The sequence below is a fragment of the Schistocerca cancellata genome, chromosome 1, assembly GCF_023864275.1.
Source record: "Schistocerca cancellata isolate TAMUIC-IGC-003103 chromosome 1, iqSchCanc2.1, whole genome shotgun sequence".
Lineage (NCBI taxonomy): Eukaryota > Metazoa > Arthropoda > Insecta > Orthoptera > Acrididae > Schistocerca > Schistocerca cancellata.
Genome location: NC_064626.1, coordinates 274,096,862 through 274,119,768, shown reverse-complemented (window position 1 = coordinate 274,119,768; position 22,907 = coordinate 274,096,862). Strand labels below are relative to the sequence as shown.

Genomic DNA, 22,907 nt, shown 5'->3' with positions numbered 1-22,907 from the left:
TCCGGACTACCGCTGTCATACCGCCATGACTTTCTCCTCAGCAGATACGCGTGCCATTCATCTGCCATGCCTGGCCACCCATCCTATGCCTCCTCCTTTAATAACTCCTTTGCTCACCAGTATGGGGCACGTCCCTCTGGCTCTTGCTCCAGCAGCTTAACTTCATGCTGTCAATCACATTCCCAATGGATGTGAACCTGCCATCATCTTGTCTTCGTGTGGTGGCCCGTGTTCACCTTGGCCTTCATTCACTTTCCAAGGACACTACTCCAGCCTCCTTCTATCACCGAAAGTTTCATGACCTTCGCACAGAACTTCACGATAGTACCTTTGTGTACAGTGATGGCTCTTGGACTGACTTGGATGTGCCTTCATCATTGGTACTGACGTTTTTCAGCATCAGATTCCGTTAAAAATGCTCAGTATTAACAGCAAAGCTCTTTGCCCTATATCAGGCCATGCAGTACATCCATTGATACAGGCTTTTCAATTGGGTCATCTGTTCACTCTCTCTCTCTGTGCTCTTCAAAGCTTGTGTGTGCTGTACACCATCCATTCCTTAGTGCAAAGGGTCCCTGAAAGGTGTCACTTGCTCACTCTTGATGGAGCCACTGTGATATTTTTGTGGGTTCCTGGTCGTATTGGTCTGACAGGAAACGAGGCTGCTGATGCTGCTGCTGTCGCTGCAGTTCTTGTACCTCGTCCTGCTAGTTCTTCCATACCCTCCGATGATCTCTGTGGTGTCATGTATCAGCAGGTGGTGTCACTTTGGCATCACCATTGGTCCTCCCTTAATGGGAACAAGCTCTGGGGAATTAAGCCTCTCCCCTCAGCTTCTGCGACCTCCTCTCGGGTCTCTCGCCATGAGGTCATTTTATCTAGGTTAAATATTGGGCAGTGTCCTTTTAGCCATCACCATTTGTCAAGTGGTGCTCCCCCACCACTTTGTGCTCATTGTCCTGAACCTTTGACAGTTTGCGTTTGCCGTCTGAGTTATCGGCTGTTTTAGTGAATGACGAGCAGCCTGTTGACAGCATTTTATGTTTCATCTGTTGTAGGAACATGGCGAAGGACATTTAATTGTTAGTTCGGGACCTCCATTTATGTATGGCGTATTTTATAGACCTTTCTCCACATCCCCGTTTTCACCTATCTTTCCTTTTGTTGATTGGGCTTAACGTGTAGTCATTTTTAACTCCTTTCTTTATCTTCGTGTTCTACGGTTCTGACATGGGTGCATATGACACTCTTTGTTTTTGGACCCTAAAACAAAGACAGACAAACAAAAGTCTCCTTTCAGATACAAACCTAATTCTCAGTTAGTCAAGTACTTCTACCTAAAATTTGCCATTCACTGTTCATCCAGAGTCACAAACTGCTTTTGGGGCATACCTTTTCCATAACATAGATGATAATCATTAATTTCATTCTTGATTTACTCATGTGGGCATAATTTGGTTCAGGAGTAGTGCTTGCATGCCACTCAGCTCTTTGGATTGTTATCTGAGTGATACTCTAATCCAAGTGTTGTCTTTGGATATCATTCTGTTCAAAAGATTTGGTTAGCCTTCACTAATCCCAGCAATTCATGACAAATCATTGTGTACTGTTCCTTCTGATTATCAGAGAATTTTCAGCACCAACTTTACTCGTACATTCTGCATTTGCAAGCTGTCACTCTCAACTGAATGCACAGTGGATTTTAGCTAGTTAAACTTCTATGCTATCAAAACCTAACTGACGACCTTAGTTCATAAGTTCTTAAACTTTGTCCATATTTTCATAATTTCGTAAGTGTCAGGCATGCAGTGTGTGTTTTCTGTTTGACATTTTCCTGTCTTCCTTCTGACTTGTCTCTCTTTAGTTCATATAACATCCATCCACTACCCAGCCCATCCATATGGAGAGCACCTCATGCCTTCCCACTGCATTGAAGAAATTAGTCTTGTTGCTTGTTGGTCATATCCTGTATGAATAAATTCAATGTCTCATATATATTCTGAAGCAAATAATGGCATTTTTCTGCATTTAATTTTTTTCTTTCAAGTAAATTTGTGTGTTACTTAGATATGGGCTGAATGAACAAAGATAGTGCATTTGGAAATGGAGCAATGTAGAGTGTTTCAGGAAGAGAATCCATTATAGCTATGTGCTTAAAATAAGAACTTCATGAAAATAAAGTTTGCAGTGCTGACGTAATGTAGAATTACCATGATTTTGAATGTTTGCCCATGTACACATGCAACCAGTCATTTATATTCTTGGTATTACAGCAGGCATTCTCTGTCATAGCAGTCAACTCCTAAAAAGATGTTACTGTTAGTATTGCTAACACTTTTAACATTTAGCATTAGATAGGATAAACTTCCCTAATGTTCTGGAGAACGTTATTGTAATATTTATTGATTTCTTTCTTTTTCCTCATATGCCTTTATCTTTTGATGATGGAAATTTCAAGTTCGAATTTTTCTTGATTTGTTTGTTTCTTCGTCTTCTTGGTAAGCTGACTTTTATTTTACCATCACATTTCTTGCTTTCAGATTCTCAGCCACCTGATGTTACCCACAACACAGCACAGTCTCGTCGCCTGACAGCTGCTGACAGAGTCAATCGGTATAACCAGTCGAGGCAGTCTTCAACATCAGATGACAATATGGGTATGTAACAACTTTTATGAGGTGAAAACTACTTCATATACTTCATTTAAAAAAAAAACTGTTGAGCTGTATGTTGCAAAGAAGAAATTGAAGAATTGTCACTCTAAGTAACTGTGTTTCAGATTCAGTCAGTTGATGAGATGTTTCAAATCAGCAGATTTAAATGAATTTCGGAATTATTGGAAGGTGATTGTTGGCTGTGTTTGGAAAACTGACATTTCTGGTAACAGGCCAATTAAAGGCACAGATTTAGCATCTAAAATGGCTGTGTGTGGAAAACTGAAACGTCTGGTAACAGCCCAATTAAAGGCACAGATTTACCATCTAAAATACCTTATGGGGGAGGGAAGTAATAAAGCTTTCATGACTTGGCTCTAAGCAGTATCACAGAATATTCACCATCTGATTAGAAGATTTGTGTCATATGCAACTGGCAATGTATGTTTTTACTTAAAATTACTGCTTCTTATGAGTTTAATCATAATGGTGCAGTTACATTCTGGGACAAAAAAAGGATGCACAACAAAAGTCATCTAAATGTGATGGAAATCAGTAGATGTGATGTACACATATGGGCAAACAAAGATTACAGTTTAAGAAAAATTGGATGATTTATTCCAGAGAAAGAGCTTCACAGATTGAGCAACTCATTAATGCAGTTATTCAACTTGGCACTGATTAATAGAGCTGTTCGATGTCCAACTGGGGGATATTGTGCCAAATTCTGTCCAGTTGGTGCACTAAATCATCAAAATCTTGATCTGGTTGGAGGGCCATGCCCATTGTTCTCCAAATGTTCTTAATCAGAGAGAGAGAGAGAGAGAGAGAGAGAGAGAGAGAGAGAGAGAGAGAGAGAGAGAGAGAGAGAGAGAGAGCTGGCGACATTGCTGGCGAGGGAGGCATCGGCAAGCATGGAGACGAGCAGTAGAAACTCTTGGCTTGTGCAGGAGGGCATGTGTTGCTGAAATGTAAATCCAGGATGGTTTGCCATGAAGAGCAACAGAACAAGGCTTAAAATATCGTCGATTACCACTGTGCTGCAACCATAGGGGTCCTGCTATAAAGAGAAATGGTACTCCAGACCAACACTCCTGGTTGTCAGGCCATATGGTGGACAACAGTCAGGTTGTTATCCCACTGCGGTCTGGCACATCTCCAGACATATCTTCGGTCTGGAATCTCATAGACTGGAGTAGAATTGTCTTAAGTGATGAGTCCCCCTTTGAACAGAACCTCAGTGACCAGCGAATACATGTAAGGAATCACCTCAGACAGTGGTGGATACCAGCCTGACTGTGATTTGCCACACAGCCAGACAGCCAGGAATGATGGGCTGGGTGTCACTTCTTTTCATAACAGGACCTCTGTGATAGTTATCCACAGCACCCTTACTGAACAGTTGTATATCATGATACTCTACACCTCATTTTGTTGCCCTTCATGGCAAGCAATCCTAGGCTTACGTTTCAGCAACATGATGCCTATCCACACATGGTGTGTGTTTCTACTGCTCGTTTTTGTACTTGCCAAACCCTATCTTGGCCAGCAAGATTGTCCAATCTCTCCACAATTGAGGACATTTGGAGCATTATGGTCAGGGCTCTCCAGTATGCATGGAATTTTGATGAACTAATGGACAGGATTTTACACAATACCCCTTAGAAGGTCATCCAACAACTTTTGTCACTCAATGTCAATGTGAATAACTGCTTGCATAAGGACCAGAGATGGAACAATGCATTGCTGACTTGCTCAATTTGTGAAACTCTTTCTCTTCAATAAATTGTCCAATTTTACTGAAATTGTGATCATTTGTTTGTCTGTACTTTTACATCACATCTATTGATTTCCATTCAATTCAGATAATTCCTTTGTGATTCATCTATCTTTTGTCTTGGGATATACAACAGTTTAGCTCCATCATGAGGACTTTATTGTTCCTTTGTCTCTTTCTTGGCTCCTCTTGATATCATGAAGACTCATTCACATATGCAGCTAAAATACCAAAATCTTATTTATGTACAGTGTATAAGACAGCATGTACAATCGGCACCTATGTTGCTTTACTAGGAATCATTTATGGCACTCCCACAATAATTCCCTTCACTACTGCACTGCAGAAAACTGTTTTAGTATGGGTTACCAGTCTCACTTTTAAGTGAGAGACAAGGTTAAATCATCACTGTTCCAAAACTAATGACCACATTTAGTAAGATTCCAAAATCTGATAACTGAACTGAATAATGTACACTACTAACAATAAATACACCATTTCCAACTGGTTCCTCACTATTTCTGTTGTAATCTCCACAAAGACAAAACACAGTAACAGTTCAAAGTCAGTTTTAAAGAGACCAAAAAATAGCACACTTCACACCATCATTCAGGAAAGGTAATTTGTTGGTTTCAGTTATACATCACGAAGTCCATCTCTTTCATCAATCACCACTTCTAGATAGCTAAATGTTCCACAGTTCAATACAAAAGCTGACCAGAGTGGCTGAGCGGTTCTAGGCGCTACAGTCTGGAACCGCGTGACTGCTACGGTCGCAGGTTCGAATCCTGCCTCATGCGTGGATGTGTGTGATGTCCCTAGGTTAGTTAGGTTTAAGTAGTTCTAAGTTCTAGGGGACTGATGACCTCAGAAGTTAAGTCCCAATAGTGCTCAGAGCCATTTGAACCATTTTTTTTATACAAAATCTTTTCTGAACAGTCATGGTTGACACATTAGGTTGTAATACTATCCTATAAAATCAGAAATGATTAGAGTTCCACGTCTGTGCATAGCAATGGCTTTGCCAGCTCTTTTAAGATTTGCACATTGAAAAAATAATGTTTATCGCCAACAGAAATTCATGGAAAGTTGCTAAATAGTACACTCATTCATTTTTGACAATTGTGATCCACAGTTCAAATATAGCTATACTTCTCTTGAAGATTATCTACATTGCGAATAATCCAAAAACTGCAGGCACAGATGAAATTTCCAAGAAAATATGCAGTAGTAGTTGGCAGTTAAAGTTATCTAGAAAGGATCATGATACAGATGTATCAGAAGAAAGTGCATGGTACATTTTACATAATAATTAACTACAGTAAAAGAATGTGGAAGATGTTATATTGTTTGAATTCCAACCAAAAACAAACACAGGTGTGTTGACTGTTTTAAAAAGAATCCTCCTGATTTATGTTTTTCTGTGTCACTGTGGATGAGCTGTGAGGTGTCACATTTCACCAGAAACAAAGCACTGGGTGGAAGCCAATTGCCACGAACTCCACCAGCAGTGGAAAAGTTGCTTTTATTTCCTAGAAGAGTTGTGTCCAGTGCAGTTGGTGAAGCAGAGGTATCCTTTTGGAGAATTCTATGTAAGTCTTCTGAGACAATTGGATAACAACTGCTTGAGGTGAGGTCAGGTTTGCAGTGGAAAGAAAATGGAAAACCAGCAGATTTTCAGCACAAATTACTGAAACCTCCATCTTATTTACCATGTTTCACACCATGTTGCTTCTTCCTAGTCCCACATCTGTAGAAATTTATGGCTGGTAAACATTTGGAGCTCAGTGAATAGTGTTTTCTCACAGTCAAAGGTATATATTTTGCAGACAAGAAATTACACTTCAGGGATGAAATCATCTCATTGGAAAAATGTGGAAAGAAAGTGAATTCATCTAAATTGGCACCAATTCAAAATGTAACTATATTTTTGACCCAAAAAAAGTTGTTTCACTGCCAGCCCAAGACATTTTCAACTTGCCATCATAGCTTCAAGAAGTATTCTGTTGGTGTCGGATTTTTCATTAAATCCTTTAGTATGTGTTGTCATATAACTGACACAGTTTTTGTCATGATCATGGTAGGAGTAACAGAAACACTAACAAACGTTACAACAAAATTAATAATTAAATCATAAACAACAATCAGTTTCTGTACAATGAGAATTGTTTTTTAATTAACAAGGTAGGAAATACGGGAAAATATCAGCAATCAAGTAACATTGCTTGTGAAATGTCATTATGGATAGTATCAACAATGTTCTGTTTTGTTCATTTCCCATATTCACATCAAAATAGGTGAGCTTCAGTTTCAGAACAAATTCACCAACATAATTGAAGTGTGTTTCATTTCTGTTTGAAATATAGAGGATTTCTTTTTTCAGGAGTGTTACTACACATAAAATAATATTGTAGGTGTTACAAAGTGCATTTAACTGTTCATATTCAGCTCCTCTACATAAATAATGAAGACAGAGCCAGGTTTGTTGCTGCCACTGCAATGGTCATGCTTCATGATGCATAGCACTGACGTGGTAACCTTACCCATCTTGCTAGATAGTATTTCAGTTGTATTGCTTTCACTGGGTTGTGCTGTACACAGCTATTTGGTTCCAGTATAGCTTTGGACATACAGTGAGTAAAGATCTGTCTGCTGCACGTTAAATGACACGGAGAAAATTTCACATATACTAATCCATTTTAAATTGTCGTAAGTGAAGACTGTGGTTTTAGTCAAGGGGAAGACCTACTCTCTATGAGGTTATTGTTTAATTAGTTAGGCATGTTTCCAGTGATGTAGTGGTCAATGTGAAATTTCATGTTTCATTAGTCTAGTAATTGTTGTCAGTTATTATATGTGTTGGATTTTCTCAGGTACTGGGAGATGGAAAGTGTCTGCAAAGATCCAGCAACTCCTCAATACACTCAAGAGGCCAAAGCGTCGACCTCTTCCAGAGTTCTATGAAGATGATGATATAGAACTAGAAATTGCGGCAAATCCTAAAGATCCAAATGCACCCAAACCAGAAGGCAGTTCGATGACTTCTGCAATTGGAGAGCAACTTGTGGTTAGAATTTCCACAATAAAGTACTAATTTAATAGAGATATAGCTTTTCCCAAACTACTGTGTAATAATATTGCATTAGTTTGTAGACTATTGTAACAGTACTGATGAATCAAACAAAAAAAAAAAAAAAAAAAAAGAGTAATAGCACTTCACACTTTTTCAAAATTTTACCTCCATGTTTCCTTAGAGGTTTCTACTCGTAGATGAATAAACCATTGTATTCTTGAAACTGCTTAGTGCAGCCACCATAGTACACAACATTAGGAAGGTTATTCAGTAATGGTTCTCAATAAATGCTTTTATTCAGTTTTATTTTTTTTTTTTTTTTTTTTTTTTTTTTTTGAGGAGGTAGAACATGTGGGAACGTTTACAGGGAACAAGGACTGAGGCATGACAATTACTGTCCACTTCTCCTGGATTCTTTTGAGAAATGTGGGAAGACACACTACACCGTGCCTGGGATTAGTGATATACCTTTATCAAGCATAATTTTGTGATATGACCTTTCACAGTGAAGAAAAGCATGCCTGTATTCTTTTACATGCATTTTTATTAACTTTTTTTGGATGAGAATAATCACAGAAGGTAAAAATTTTTGCTTGCCATTTCATCAATAGGTCGGATGGATATTGCTACGGTTTATCCCAGACATTTCGTCACAAGTTATGATGAATACTGATTTCAGCCCTCTGAAATTAAATTTATTGGCAGTCCTCTAAATACTGTCCTGAACACTTTGTACTTAAGTTAGGTAGTCTGATAACTACATACAGTATTACATTCTTCCTGATAATGGGTGCTCTGGTGTAAGATAATGAGAAATGGCTGTGTGTTCAATCCCAAGAATACTCTAAATTTATTATTTTGTGGAACAGTATTCTCTGAACACATAATGCCACATTTTGGGAGAACTTTTTGCTATGTGTTTGTACTGCCTTTCATTGCCAAGAAAATTTCTTGTATTTAAATTCACTGAAGCAACAAAAGGTCATTGCTATGGATGGAGAATCCCCAAAATTCAAATGCCAACACTTGAGGCACCAATTCATACTATAATACAGTTCGAAATTTTATAAAGAGCTAATTGAATGTAACTTTTCCTATTTTGAGTCCTTGGATTCTGTAGCAATATGGAGCATTACAATGAGCACTCTTTCACCACTTCTAACAGTTACACAGTATGGAAAGTTGCAGCAGTGGATTAAGTTAGATGCTGCTGTTGCTTCTCGTTTTTGAAAGTGCAACAGTAGATTAGAACCATTTATTTTCAGAGCTTCTCAGTGTCTCTCATAGACGATAAGGCTACAGTTTTTAACATAAATATTAAGACATTTTAGATAAAAATACAATTGTTTTATAGGTACCATCTGGATTACCAAGAAATCTGGAGGCTGCCATTCAAAGGTATGGCTCTGCATCATACAAAGCTCCTGTAGCAACTGTTCTAGACCCCAATGGAAAGCTGACCATCACTCTAACTTATGGTTCGTTTCATTCTGTTTGGCTACTTCTGATACTATTTAAAAAATTCTGAAGACTGTTGTTAGTAGAATTAAATATATTTTGAGTTTTAGTTTCTTAGTGAGTACTAACTGGTACATTCTTATTACAGGAAAGCTTCTCAGTAGATCACAGAAAATTGCTTACACTTTGCTTAACAAGGCCTTCAGCAAAGGTGGTGATACTTGTCTGAAGCCTGGTGACAGAATTGCCCTTGTTTACCCAAATAATGATCCTATAAATTTCATTTGTGCCTTTTATGGGTGCTTGCAAGCTGGAATTGTGCCAGTTCCAATTGAAGTTCCTCTGACAAGACGGGTAAGTTTTTTTATCCATCCAGTTTTTTACTCCAAAAACTAAATTATAATATAATGTGTCTTACAGTTATAACAAGTAATGTGTTTTAATAGATTTTGCAGCAATTATTATTCTGTTCAATTGTATCTTCTAAATTGATGAAAAAGAACATTAAATGGGAATGCTGTGGATGTCATAGGTAGTAGCTTATTTTCTAACACTCCTTATAATGTTGAACAATGGAAATTCCAGGATGGAATGACAACAGTAGTGTCAAAAGGATAGATCACTACTCACCATATAGAGGAGAAAGCAGCCAGACACAATGGTGTGTGTGTGTGTGTGTGTGTGTGTGTGTGTGTGTGTGTTCTATTTCAGAAGGCATTTGAAAGCCTAAATATATGTATTTTTGTTTTGCCCCTCTGTGACTCACTATCTCCTCTATGTGGTAAGTAGCAATCTATTTTTTCCATAATGTTTTTTTGATCTGTTAAACTTGTTGTTATTTGTGGTTTCAAGTCAACTTTTTACATTTGCGCTCACCGTGTGTGTTACAAAGGACGTTTAAGTTTTACTTTTCACATAGGTGTTGGTATTTTGAACTGATTATTCTCACCAGATTTGCTAACTCTAATGTGTATATTCAGGATGCAGGATCACAACAGATAGGATTCCTGCTAGGCAGCTGTGGCATTCAGGTTGCATTGACGTCCGAAGCATGCCTAAAAGGTCTGCCAAAAACTGCCACTGGTGAAGTAGTGGCATTTAAAGGTTGGCCCAAACTGCAGTGGTTTGTTACTGAACACTTAGCAAAGACACCAAAAGACTGGCTTCCCCCTCCAAGACTGACAGATGACACGCCTGCATATATAGAGGTAATCATTGAATAATGTCACCTTAGTATCAGATATTTAGATTATCGTCTCATAAACACAGGTTTTGTTTAGAGATAAATCTTGGAATGTTTTGTTACAAAATGTGGCTACAATATTCAGAACACTTATTGTGTTGTGTAATAATGCATTGCAGAATGTAATGCAACACCAAATATCTTAAAGTGTATTTGTCACTGTCATTTTCATAATTGCTTGAATTAAAACAGAATCAAGACACATCTTGGGACAATTTTAGATTTTGATAGATTCATTATGATTCTTTCTCATGGATATAATAGGTTTTTTCACAGCCTACAAAAGAAAATACATGGTCTGAAAATTACTGTTAAAGTTATGTGGGTAACCATAATGAATTCCACATAGTTCTGAACAAAATTTGGATCATACATTTGCACAATTCTAAACAAAATTCAGATCAAACATTTGTGGTGGAAGGTGTGTATTGGCAGCTACCAAGTGGACTGGCAACAGTTCACCATGGAGAAGAAACAGCCATACAGTGGCTTGAGTCTGTAGATGTTTTTATTTAAATTTTTCAGAGTCAGTCTGTCTGTGTGTTTGTGCATGCGTCTTGTGTTTATATTTTTTTGAAATTTTTACATAGCATCATTTCCTTGGATGAACAGGAAATATTGTCACATGCCAATAACAAAATGTAAGTACTCAAATGATGATGATGATGATGATGATAAGTAATGAAATAAGAGCATGAAAGCTTTCGTGAATACATTCCTTGTTGAACAAATAAATGTAACGAGCACATAGAAGTTACGTCATCTTTCTGAAGGGCATTTAGCACAACTGCAGTGACATCCAAAGACGCAGAAATAACAAAAAGCAGTTGAGTTATTTCTATTGCTTATGTTATACTGGTTCCAGACAGCTTATTCTTGTGGTATTGTTTAGAGTTTGTAAGCTGTTAGTTAGTTTTTTCCTACAAAATTGTAGTTGACGTGACATTTTTGTTTCATCTATTAACGTTTTTTCCCTTGCATTTCCATTTAGATTCATTTTTTAATGTTGTTTCTCACTGTTTTTTACTCGTGGGAATTTTTCATTTATTAATGCAGTTTGACTACTCTGAAGTATGCTCGAGTACCATTTCATCCCATGAAATTCGTCAGGTCAAGATTTGTAGATTGGTTTCATATTTTGTGTTTATCTAATGAATGCTCTGTTTCAGTACACAACAGACAAAGATGGTTCAGTCATGGGTGTCACCGTTACCCGAACAGCTATGCTGGCTCACTGCCGTACACTCACAATGGCCTGCAGTTACACTGAAGGTGAAAACATGGTGTGTGTCCTCGACTTCAAACGAGAAGTTGGACTGTGGCACAGTGTTCTCACAAGTGTTCTCAATGGCATGCATGTGATTTTTATACCATATGCACTCATGAAAGTTAACCCAGCATCATGGATGCAGATGATCACCAAATACAGAGGTATGTTTATAACTTTTCATGGGTACTTACTATTTCTCAAGTGCAATGTTTTAGAGCTGTTGTAGTTTTTATCTGTTTCAAATGTCAGTTGTTATGGCAATACCTGTAAGCTTAAAATATTACAGGTAATGCATTTGGCAGTAGCTATGCTTAATAACTTTATTGTATGCATTTGTGGAAACTAATTCCCACTATTTGAAATGTGGGCTACTATTTTTCTACTTACAATCTCAATTGTGACATTAAGATTGCATTAAATTGACTCTACACAGCCAGAACAAATGGAAGTGTGTGCCTGGAAGGACAGTGTTGAATTTAGTATTAATTTTGTGAGCACTTGTTTCCCTTAGGCAAAATTTATTTCTCAGGAGAAAATAATACTAACTATGAAAGGTTAATATTATTTTTATTGACTCCCCCCCCCACACACACATGCACGCACAACACACACACAGTTTCCTTGGATGAGCTGTATCTTAGCTTTGAAGCTTGGTATTTAGTGCAACAGTGAAAGATGTGAATGTAAGAGGATTGAAGAAGAAAAGCTTCAATTAAGGGAGTGATAAAAACTGATAGTAAGACAAACTGGTGGAGTATATTTATTGGCTCATTGAACAGTTGCAAAAATTAATACTTGATGGCTGAGATGTGCCTCCAAAGCTAATTGAATAATTCATACATCTGTCATGATGAAAATCGTGTGAAACAGAATAGTACATTCCTGCTGTCATGGATGGAGATGCAGTTTCAGTCTCATTGTGGGACAAGTTACAATGACACACTTGGACTGATGGTCTAACATGAAAACATTTCTTAATTGCAGTTGCCCGTATTGCTCATGTCACATTTACACCCTCTGAAGGCTTTGAAATTGAATTATTTCCTGCTCTCCACAATAACTGGATTCCTTGTAATTGTCACATGGTTAAGGCAGTTCAGAGACACACAGGGAGGTTCGTGACAAACTAAGAGATTACCACTTATTGTACAGAGGAAGAATGAGTGTTTGAAAGCAGAGCTGCAGGTTTCAACTTTATATTTATAGACCTATCTACCACTTAACACTTGGTTTATACTGTGTTTGGCTATATTTATTCACACTATTGTTCACTTTCTGCACAGGATATTGTGTGACCATATTAAATAAAAAGGTTTGATAGTTTTCATTTCACGGTCTTCTGTACATAAGTCTAAACATTTACGTTTTCATTAGTAATTCCAATCAAACAATATCGAAACAAGAGGCAACTGAAATCCTGTTTCTAAAGCTAAACATTAAATTAACACACAATATTCCTGTATAAAACTTTCTCTGTTCTTCTGTCATTCATTTGTACAAACGTTCACAGCAAGTGTTGCAGTTGTAAAATCTCGGGACCTGCACTGGGGCTTGTTAGCGACGAAAGACCATAAAGAAGTAAGCTTGTCATCTCTCAGGTTGCTGTTAGTAGCAGATGGGGCAAACCCGTGGTCGCTCTCCTCGTGTGACCAGTTTCTTGGTGTCTTCCAAGCCAAAGGCCTTCGTCCTGATGCCATCTGCCCATGTGCTAGCTCCAGTGAATGCCTCACAGTGTCTGTGCGAAGGTGAGTAACTTCAGAAACTTGAGTGCATCATCTGTGAATAGATGCTATGAATATGTATTCATGTGTGTTGTTAATAATTCTAAGATACAGGCAATTTATGGCAATCGGTGACTGAATGTGCATATTAATCTATGAATATCTTTTCATTTTTTTGGTTTAGTGTTATTAATGATTGTAGTTGTTTGTATTCTATTTAAAATGGGTTCATTTTAGAGATGTATAGAAAGAAGTTTTAAATCCTGACATACAGTTGCTAGCAGTAAAAGAAAATGGGGTTAAAGACAGGAATGGTTTGTTCATTTTGATTATTTGTTAAATTTGGAAAATAAAATTTACTTCAATATCTGATTTTTCTCAGTGGTGGGCTTTATATTTGTGTCAAAACTGCATTTTAGGAAGGGTCTGTTTATCTTTATTACCTTTGTTTGTTGGATATGATTTACACAAAAAGGAAGATAACTTTAAATTTAAACTTAAGGCCATAACTGTGTCATAAAAAAATTGAGAAACTGGGTCGGCCTTCTAAAGCCAAAAAGAGAAACTGATTACAAGCAGAAGTCACAGGTTGAGAAGTGGTATAGTTAGGTTTAATTATGTAACTGCATTCTTTTAGTCCTTTACACATATACTGTAGCTCGTAATCCCAGCTGGAAAATCCTCAGCGTACACCCTAACTTTTTTATATAAGTACGTTAACAGCATGAAATGGGTTTCTGAAACTATATCCTAATCACCAAAGAAATGATTGCTTATATTAGTAAGGAACTACTTATCATGACAGGTTATTGTGTACCTGTTTTGCTACTTCAACTGAGCATTTACCCTGTACAGGCTTTATTAAATTTGTTCAACTCAGTGGCGGTTGATGAGCAGTTCACTACATACATGTTCCTCCACACACTGAGAAAATTGCTTCTCACATTTGTTCCTCCCACTGTCAAACATATGTACTCATTATTTTCTATGAGATGACATAGGATCTCTGATGATTTTTTACCTTCTTGCAATAAGCAGGAACATGCATGTAGTGAAGTAGTCATTCACTGCCACAGAGTATGTCAAATGTGACAACATTTGTCACAGCTTATGGACACATTTCAAGATAAGAAACCAGTTGTGCACTAATACACCATAAAAATAGTTCTTTAGTTATTTTAGCAGTCCCATTTCTTTTATTGTGAGATATTAATTACACGTCAGTTACATATCATTACAGAGCTAGAGTTTATTTGTGTGTACACAGGCTAAAACAAAGATTAAAAAATCAGCAGCAGATAAACTGAAGCATCGTGAGCCGGGGGTGGGGTTGGGGGGGGGGGGTGATGAAATGAGATGACGAGTAAAGAGAAATGCTCTTTTAAGCTAGACACTATGTGTTAAGAAATGAAGGATATAAAGTAGAACTGCACAAGAAAGAGCAAAGGTTTTCTTGCATAAATACTTAGTATGGGAGTTACACTATATAGTGTAGAATTCAGAGCCTTGGTGAAATCATTTCAAACAGAACTTCGTCTTCTTCAGATGGTGGACAAGTGAAGATGTTCCTACATATAGATACCTCCTTTACTATAACTGTTTAATTTTTAAAGTTGCAGTGAACACAAGCAGTTTTAGTGGATGCTAAATGTGGAATTTGTCAGAAACTGCGAAAAGAATGTTATTGGAACAAAAGAAAGTCTAATCTTGTTCCAACGGAAATATATAAGTGCTTATATGATACAAATGGAAACAAAATTCCCAATATAACAGATATGCCCTAGATTGTACTGAATAGAGCTAAACCATTACAACATGGATATTAATAATTCACTTTTCAAAGTTAATTGTGTCAAAGTCAAATTAAAAATACCCCAAAAATTTCATGATCCTGTTTATTTGCAGAAGTTGTGAACAAGCCTCAGATATAAAACGTTGGGGGAAAATTATAGCATAAATGTTAGTTTAAAAAATAACTACAGAGGCTATTTATTGTCATGTAATTTTAATTTTTGCTCAAAAGCTAGATTTGTCTTTTAATTTATCAGTTTTTTGTGATAATAATACTATCAGATCTTCCTTTCAATTTATCTTAATAATTACTTATTGCAGCTATTTGTTGCAATTTATCATAATAATTACTTATCAACATTAAGAGTAGTTTTTAATCATCTTCATTTTTAAATGTAAGTTAAGAAATCTGAACAAAGTAAAACTAGGAATGATTTTTGCACATGTTATTGTTATAAAACACTGTAATTAAAATGTTCTGTGACATTTACAGACCTGGCAGAGCTGGAGTAAATGCTACTGGTCGAGGAGTTTTGTCAATGTCGGGTCTCAGTTATGGTGTCGTTCGCGTTGATCAAGAAAATTCACTGACCTCTTTAACGTTGCAAGACTGTGGTCAGGTCATGCCTGGCAGTGAGTATAAATATGTTTCACTATTTTTTTGTTGACAGCTTTTGAGGTCGTAAGGAACTCTATCCACATTTGCATAAATCGGTTTCAATCAAAATAACAGATTCTAATGAAATCCTTTGTGTATTGTGCAGGTCTGTCAGTACCATAACAGAAATGAGCAGTGTAACATTATAACCCTGTCTCTATAGCTACAAATGTTATAGGAGAGTTCTTGCAGAATGTAAACATTTTTGGATTAAAGGAGGCCACTCACTCGAAAAGCAGAAGCACTGAGTTGTCAATAGCCTCATACAAAAGAAAGAAAACTTGCTTGTTTTCAGAGTTCTCCTTTGTAGAGCCAGAGTAAAATACCGAAGCATGCAGGTACATGCGCGCCACTGCCACTACAAGGTTGTGGCTGGATTAACAGTGCCAGTGCTTTGTTTCTTGGCAGGTGGACTGGTTGTGGTGGGGGTAGTGTTGGGCGTGGTGGGTAGATGGAGAAAGATGCAAGGAGGGGGACTAAAGGTGGGTGGCTAGTGTCTTGGAGGGAGGCAGTTGGTTTGCATGCTAGGAACGTGGGAGGGAGGGGTGGCAGGAATATGGGCTAGATATGTAAGCCACGATTGTTGGGGCCGATGGGGGGGTGCCCTATTCTGAAGGTGATGTGAGGACATGAATTAGGAGGTGGTGAAAAGATGGAGGAAAGAGAAACCGTTAAGCAGAGGATGCAGGACAATGGGGTACCTGAGATTGAGGCCAGGATAATTATAGGAGCAGAAGATGTGTTAAAAGGATAGCTCCCATCTGTGTAGTACAGAGAAGCTAGTGATTGAGGGAAGGACCCAGTTGGTCTGGGTTGTCAAGCAGCCATTCAAAATGAGCATGTTGTCCTAAGCCGTGTTTTGTGCTCTAGTGCATGTTGTGCCACTGGGTGCTGAACTTTGTTTATAGCAACAGTTTGGCAGTGACATTCCTCCTGGTGGACAGCTGGTTGGTAGTCATACTGATGTGGAAAACTGTGCAGTTTTTGCAACAAAGTTGGTATATGACATGGTTGCTTTCATAGGCTGGAAGTGGGTTTGGCATAGGGCTGGACTAGGATGTTGTGTAGGTTGGGTGGATGACAGAACACCACTTAAGGAAGGGTGGGAAGGATTTTGGATGGGACATCCCTCATTTCAGGGCAGAATGAAAGATAACCAAAGCCCTGTGAAGGATATGATTCAGTTGCTCCATTCCAGGGTGGTACTGGATGACAGGGACGTGCTTCTGTCTAGCTGATCCAAGGAGGTGGTGGGAGGATTTAAGAGTGTGTGAGGATATGGTGTATGGCTCAGGAAATCTGTTCGTGGACTAGATTTGGTGGGTATTACCTGTCTCTAATGCCTCATGAGACCTCCAGCATGCTGGTAAAGGGAGTTCTCTTCACTGCAGGGGGCTTACGCCATCCACAAATGGCAAGGCTTGTATGGGAGGAATTTTTTGGTGTGGAAACGATGACAGCTTCAAAATGCAGGTACTGTTGGTGGTTAGTGGGTTTAATGTGGACAGGGGTGTGGATGGAGCCATCATAGAGTAGGAGGTCAACAACATCCAGGAAGGTGGCACATTGGATAGTGGGGGGACCAGGTGAAGTGAAGTGGATGGGAGAGATGATGTTGAGGGTATGAAGAAACAGGGGTTGGGTGTTTTGGCTCTGAGTCCAGATCAAGACAATATCACAATGAACTTGAACCAGATTAGGGGTTCGGTGTTTTGGACGTTTTCCTATAGATAACCTATAAACAGGTTGATATAGGAGGATGCCATGTGGGTGCCCGTGGCTGCAACATGGATTTGTCTGTATACCATCCCCTGAAAGGAATAGTAGTTGTGGGTCAGGATATAGTTGCTAAGGTGTATAAGGAATGAGGTGGTGGGTTTGGATTCTGAAGGATGTTGGGGGAGGTAATGTTTGGTAGTGGCAAGACCATGAGCATGATGGATGTTATTCAGTGGGGACACAATAGCCAGCTATAGGGGGGCCTCCAAGGTTGTTGGGTTTGTGGATTCTGGGGAGCATGTAGAAGGCAAGTCTGCGGGATATTGTTGTGGTGAGAAAGGAGGGGGACTCAGGGGAGAGATTCTGGGAAGGGCCTTCGGATTTCAGTAAGGAGGTTATGTTGGTTACTGGGATGGGATCACTATTACAGATCTTTTAAATGGAGGATTCAGTCAGTCAGCAGAGGCCTTCCTTCAGATAATCACTGTGACTCATCATGACAGTGGCAGAGCCTTTGTCTGCAGGGAGGATGCTTGGGATCTGTTTCGAGGTTGTACACAGGCTGTCCTTTCTTCTGTTCAAATGTTAGTGTTCTTAGGAAGAGGCCTTGGGAAGGATGGTGAGGCCATGTTGGCTGTTAGGAATTCCTGGAAGGTGATGGGGGGATGGGGGGCATTTAGGTGGGAGGGGAGGAATGTCACTGTTGGATGGTGGTGTGAAATGATAAAAGCAATGTTCAGTGTTAGGATTAGGTTGGCTTTGACAGTTCCAACATGGTTAAACTTTGGCAGAGAGCTGAAGTTGAGGCCTTTGGATAGAACTGGAACTTCTATGGTACTGAGGGTTTTGGTAGAAACGTTAACAACGTTTTGTGGGGTGTTGGGAGGGAGTTTTGGAGGATATGGTAAATTGAGGAAGTCGGCTAGGCAGGTTCTGGATGCTATGAGGGGGTTGGCGAGGACGTGAGTAGGATGGGTGTTGATCGAAGGTGATGCCCCAAGGTGGGAGTAGGATGTCAACATGTTGGACACTTCATGGAGGTGGTACCTGGAATGCTCCTCCAAGTGTTGGAGTGCATGAATTTTTATTTTGAAGATGTGTTTGTAATCAGGATTGCACAGTAACAGTATCTTGCCAAGTCTTCTTGCTGAGAGAGTAGAGGTAGTTCTTGGATGCTTGTGCCTGGGAGAGATGTTTCTGCAGTACCAGGTTTTTGAGATATAGGGCTGTCACAATCTGAAAAGGAGGAGAAGGCAGTGGTGGTTGTGGTGGTGGTGGTGGTGGTGGTGGTTGTGAAATGAGGGGTGGGATCCAGAGGAGGAGATTTTTATGGTTAGGTCACTAGGAGGGGATTCCATTGTTTAGACAGCATTTAAGGTGCAGGATGCAGCACTGGGTTTTAGCCACCGAAAGGAATACTTTTCTGAACTGGAGCAAAAGGATGGAGCAGGGATCCATTAGGGTACGGGTGGTGTTAGGAAATGGGAAATGATTCAGGGAATGGTCAAGTAAAGTGTTAGGTGGTTGTAAGGGGAAGTGGATAATGTAGTGTGAGTTCAGGGAGTGAAAAGGACAGAAGAAACTGTGCTGGGACAAATAAGATAGTTTTGTAACCTGAGGATATTTGATCATGCAAAAGTTGTCATCACATGTGGTGAAAAAGGAAAAGTGTAAAATTCGGATGGCAGCATGTGTGAGGAGGGAGAGTGGATGCATAACAAAGACGAGGAGAAAAATGTTGGTACAGATGTGGGCAGACAGTACAGCAGAGACAGTTTGGGTGCAGATTATGGACATTCCCAAAGGAGGGATGGCACTAGATTTGTAGGAAAGTTCATATAGAAAGTAAATACTCCTAGATTAGAAGGAGACGTGAAAAAGCATTGGTTGCCAACAGGCACACGCAAATGATAGAGAACTTCATAGCTTTTGAGTTATCCTTTGATGAGCTCTCTCTCTCTCTCTCTCTCTCTCTCTCTCTCTCTCTCTCTCTCTCTCTCTCTGTGTGTGTGTGTGTGTGTGTGTGTGTGTGTGTGTGTGTGTGTGTGTGTGCGCGTGTGTGTTTTAGTTAGTTAGTTAGTGTTTGCTTGCTCCAACATCGTACCAACCAGGCTAATAATACCAATGCTTTATTTCTCAGCAGGTGGACTGGTTTCCCCTCCTTCTGTCCTGTTACCTCCTTCCAATTCGTGTCTCCACATCCGGGAATGCTGTGTGGTGATTCCCATTCCTCTATGCCACATCCATATGATGCCACTGGCTGATGGGCTACATGGTGATCAGTCAAGCCCCATAGGCCCTTCTGTGGCCAGAACTACAGCCCCCATCTTTAAAAACCAAAGAGATGAAGGATAAAAAGCACCCATCAGCCAAAATCAGTGAACACTGTTGAAATGATGCCTTTATTACTGATTCCAGCTACCCTTTTTGTTGTTTTGTAATGAGTTTTCATGACTTTATACTCTCTGTACCTTACAGTTCATGACTATGTGCTCAGTTATTTTCTCTGGGAGTTTTTGTGAGTTTTTAAGCCAGCAACAACTGATTGTGCTTCTCCTTTCATTTTTCACAGCTATTACATTCAGTCTCTGAGATGCAGGCAATTAAGATCACAACCAAAAGAAATAGTAGCATTTAGGGTGAACCAAAAGTTACTGAATTACTAATGATGTCATAGTCGTGTCTCAAAGAGTAAATGTAATGACTGTGAAAGCAGTTTTCTTTAGCATCAAATTCGGAGCAATAGATGGACATTCAGTTTTTCATTTTCATGCTTAGTTAGTAATACATGCATTTTAGATTGATCAAACAGTTCTTTCAAATTTTTGAAAATCATTTACATTTGCAGGAAATGTATGCCACTGCTTATCATAAGGACACAACTTATCGAAACTTGATATATTATCAGTACTTGGGAATGTCTTTGTGACCATGTAATATTTTGTAGAAGACAGTGTACTAAAAAATAACAGAGTTTATTCACAGCAAGAGAGATGAATAAAAGATACTGTTTGCTTATCAGAGGGCTCACCTGTGAATGAGCACCATATGACTAGTGGCGCAACAGTGATAGATAGTAATGTTGTGCCAGTTACTTCGTTTCTATAGTTGGTGCCACTACATCCTCTTCCACACTAACAGCTATCACCAAAGGAAAAGATCATAGACTTTATATGGTATAGGGGAGGCACCACCAGGGAAGATGTCACACCAGTATCCATGGGTATCACTGCAAAAGGACCTATCAGGATGACACGTGACAGGAGTTGCTCAAGTTACCCCAGGATAGGAGAAATTGCCTGCTGACCAGGATGGTGCCGAAGGCACTGTCAAATGAGTCTGTGGATAGAGGCCATGGAGTAAATCATGGACTCGTTGCAGATGGTGATAGTCCCAAGGATCCAGGCTCTGAGGCATTCGAGCTCACGGGCACATGCCGGTCTGTCCACCTGCAAGTAAATGAGAAGCCTCAGTGGTGACATGCACTGGCAGTGAATGTGAAAATGTAACAGGGACCAGTGACTGGTAGTCTGAAACCATTGCACCAGGCTGTGGTCTTCAGTCAGGGTGACCTCACAAGTCACTAGGAGACCAGCAAATGAGATAGGTCTTGTGTAAGACACAATTTTGTTGCAAGTAGTAGCTGTAAAATAATCTTCTTCTTGCTTCATCTCTAATGACCTCTGTGTTGACTGTGCGTTAAATCCTAAGCTTCCTTCCTCCCGTCCTCACATAACATATGCTCAAAAGGTTTTCTTTTATTGTTTATAAAGCTTACTGTGTGTATTACAAATGAAGTAACACATACAATATTGTCGTTATACACTTTCAAAACTTAAATTTTAAGCTAGTAACTTCTCATTTTTTTCATTGCATTCTTGTAAACTGTAATGCATGAAGAACAAAAACTTTTGTACAGGTGTGATTGTGGTTGTGAAAATGGATGGACCATCGTACCTGTGTAAGACTGATGAAGTAGGTGAGATTTGTGTGAATTCAAGTGCAACTGGCAGCCAGTACTGGGGACTGCAAGGTCTGACAAACAGCACATTCAGAGTGCAGCCTCTCCACAGTGACAGCAAGCCGATTGGGGAAGCCGAATATGTTCGCAGTGGCCTCCTTGGATTTCTTGGGCCTGTATGTATTCTTTTCTTGTATTAACCATTTCACTTCTGAAACATTCTGTGTTTGACATGAGAAATTTGTTTTCCTTATTTTAGTTACATTGGTACTTTGACTTGATTCAATGAAATATGCATTTGCTTTGCCATGCCACATGGTAAGGATGTGGTGTATTTCTAAGTTAGCTAGTGCTTGAACTGAAAACATACTGCATTGGTTTAATCGACATACTCTCCAGGACCTTAAAGTGCTTTGCTCCTGATAAATGGAGTAATAAATGAGTTTCTGGTGGTAACCTATATGTAAACAAGCTGCAGCTACAGTACATGTGAAATTTGAATTGCCATTATGTTTCCAAGTGAATACAACTATGAATTATTTGTTTGTACCCATTTAATCACATTTTTTCGAAAAAGAAAAATAAGACAATAAAGGCACTGGAAACTAAATAATTATTGTAGTTATGTATAATACAAGATCCAGTCTCAATAATGTGACCATTGCCTATGATCGATGTCAACATGCACTGGCACTGGCAGTGGATGGTATGTAAAGTGTGTCAGGGGGACATAGAAAAAAGTGGAGCCATTATAATAATGTGGAAACAGAGCAGTTTATCTTATGTCCAAATTGGCATGATCATTGGATTTTGGGCCAATGGTGGAACCATTTCTGAGACAACAAAGTTTGTGAACTGTTGGTGTGCCACCTTGGTTAAAGTAAACGGTGCATGGCAAAATGGTGCTATCCAAAGCTGGCCCCAAGACGACTGTTATGCATTACAAGGCCATAAATGACAGGGCGAATGAAGGTTGAGGAGATGTGTATGGATGAATAGAGATGCACTGTTGAGCAACTGATTGTCCATATGAAACAAAGGGCTACCAGTAGTGTCTGCTCAATGACCATTCAATGAATGTTGCGGCTTGTGAGTTCCTACAGCAGGTGTCTGGTTCTTGTAGCCATGCTGACTGCTGTTTATTGGCAACAAAATAGGGAATTTGCTTACTAGTGCCATTACTGGACGTACACTGAGTGGTGACAGGTGGCGTTTACAGATGAATCTGTGGTATCACCTCGATGGAGCTGTTTGGGTCATGGGTCTTCAACTGGGAAACCTAGTGCAGATGGCTACGGCATGGGAAACAACAAGGCTCCACATCGCTGTCAGTACCTTCCAGAATCTCACAGTCACTCTTCCCCTACGTCTTGCAGCAGTCTGTACTGCAGAAGGTGGTTATTCAGGTTTTTAACAGGTGGTCACATTAATGTGATTGGACAGTGCATTTAAATCATTGTGTATCATATGGTGCTTCTTTATTGAAAACAAGGTCACTTGTGGATGAACACCTTATGCCACCCGACGAAACTTAAAATCTGTTTCTTCAAGTCAGTTCTTCTTCGAACTGTTTACTCCACAT

General features: G+C 39.2%; 1 protein-coding gene across 7 annotated transcripts in view; it reads left to right on the top strand.

The window, feature by feature from the left end:
• LOC126171100 (disco-interacting protein 2) overlaps positions 1-22,907 on the top strand; it is a 647,964-nt gene that overhangs the window by 547,071 nt on the left and 77,986 nt on the right. For all 7 annotated transcript variants that reach the window (XM_049920776.1, XM_049920774.1, XM_049920775.1 and 4 more), the window contains 9 exons: positions 2,541-2,657; positions 7,305-7,498; positions 8,859-8,982; positions 9,111-9,316; positions 9,943-10,170; positions 11,375-11,636; positions 12,986-13,220; positions 15,481-15,620; positions 21,284-21,501. In XM_049920776.1, coding sequence (XP_049776733.1) covers positions 2,541-2,657; positions 7,305-7,498; positions 8,859-8,982; positions 9,111-9,316; positions 9,943-10,170; positions 11,375-11,636; positions 12,986-13,220; positions 15,481-15,620; positions 21,284-21,501 — 1,724 coding nt within the window. The remainder of the gene's footprint in view (positions 1-2,540; positions 2,658-7,304; positions 7,499-8,858; positions 8,983-9,110; positions 9,317-9,942; positions 10,171-11,374; positions 11,637-12,985; positions 13,221-15,480; positions 15,621-21,283; positions 21,502-22,907) is intronic.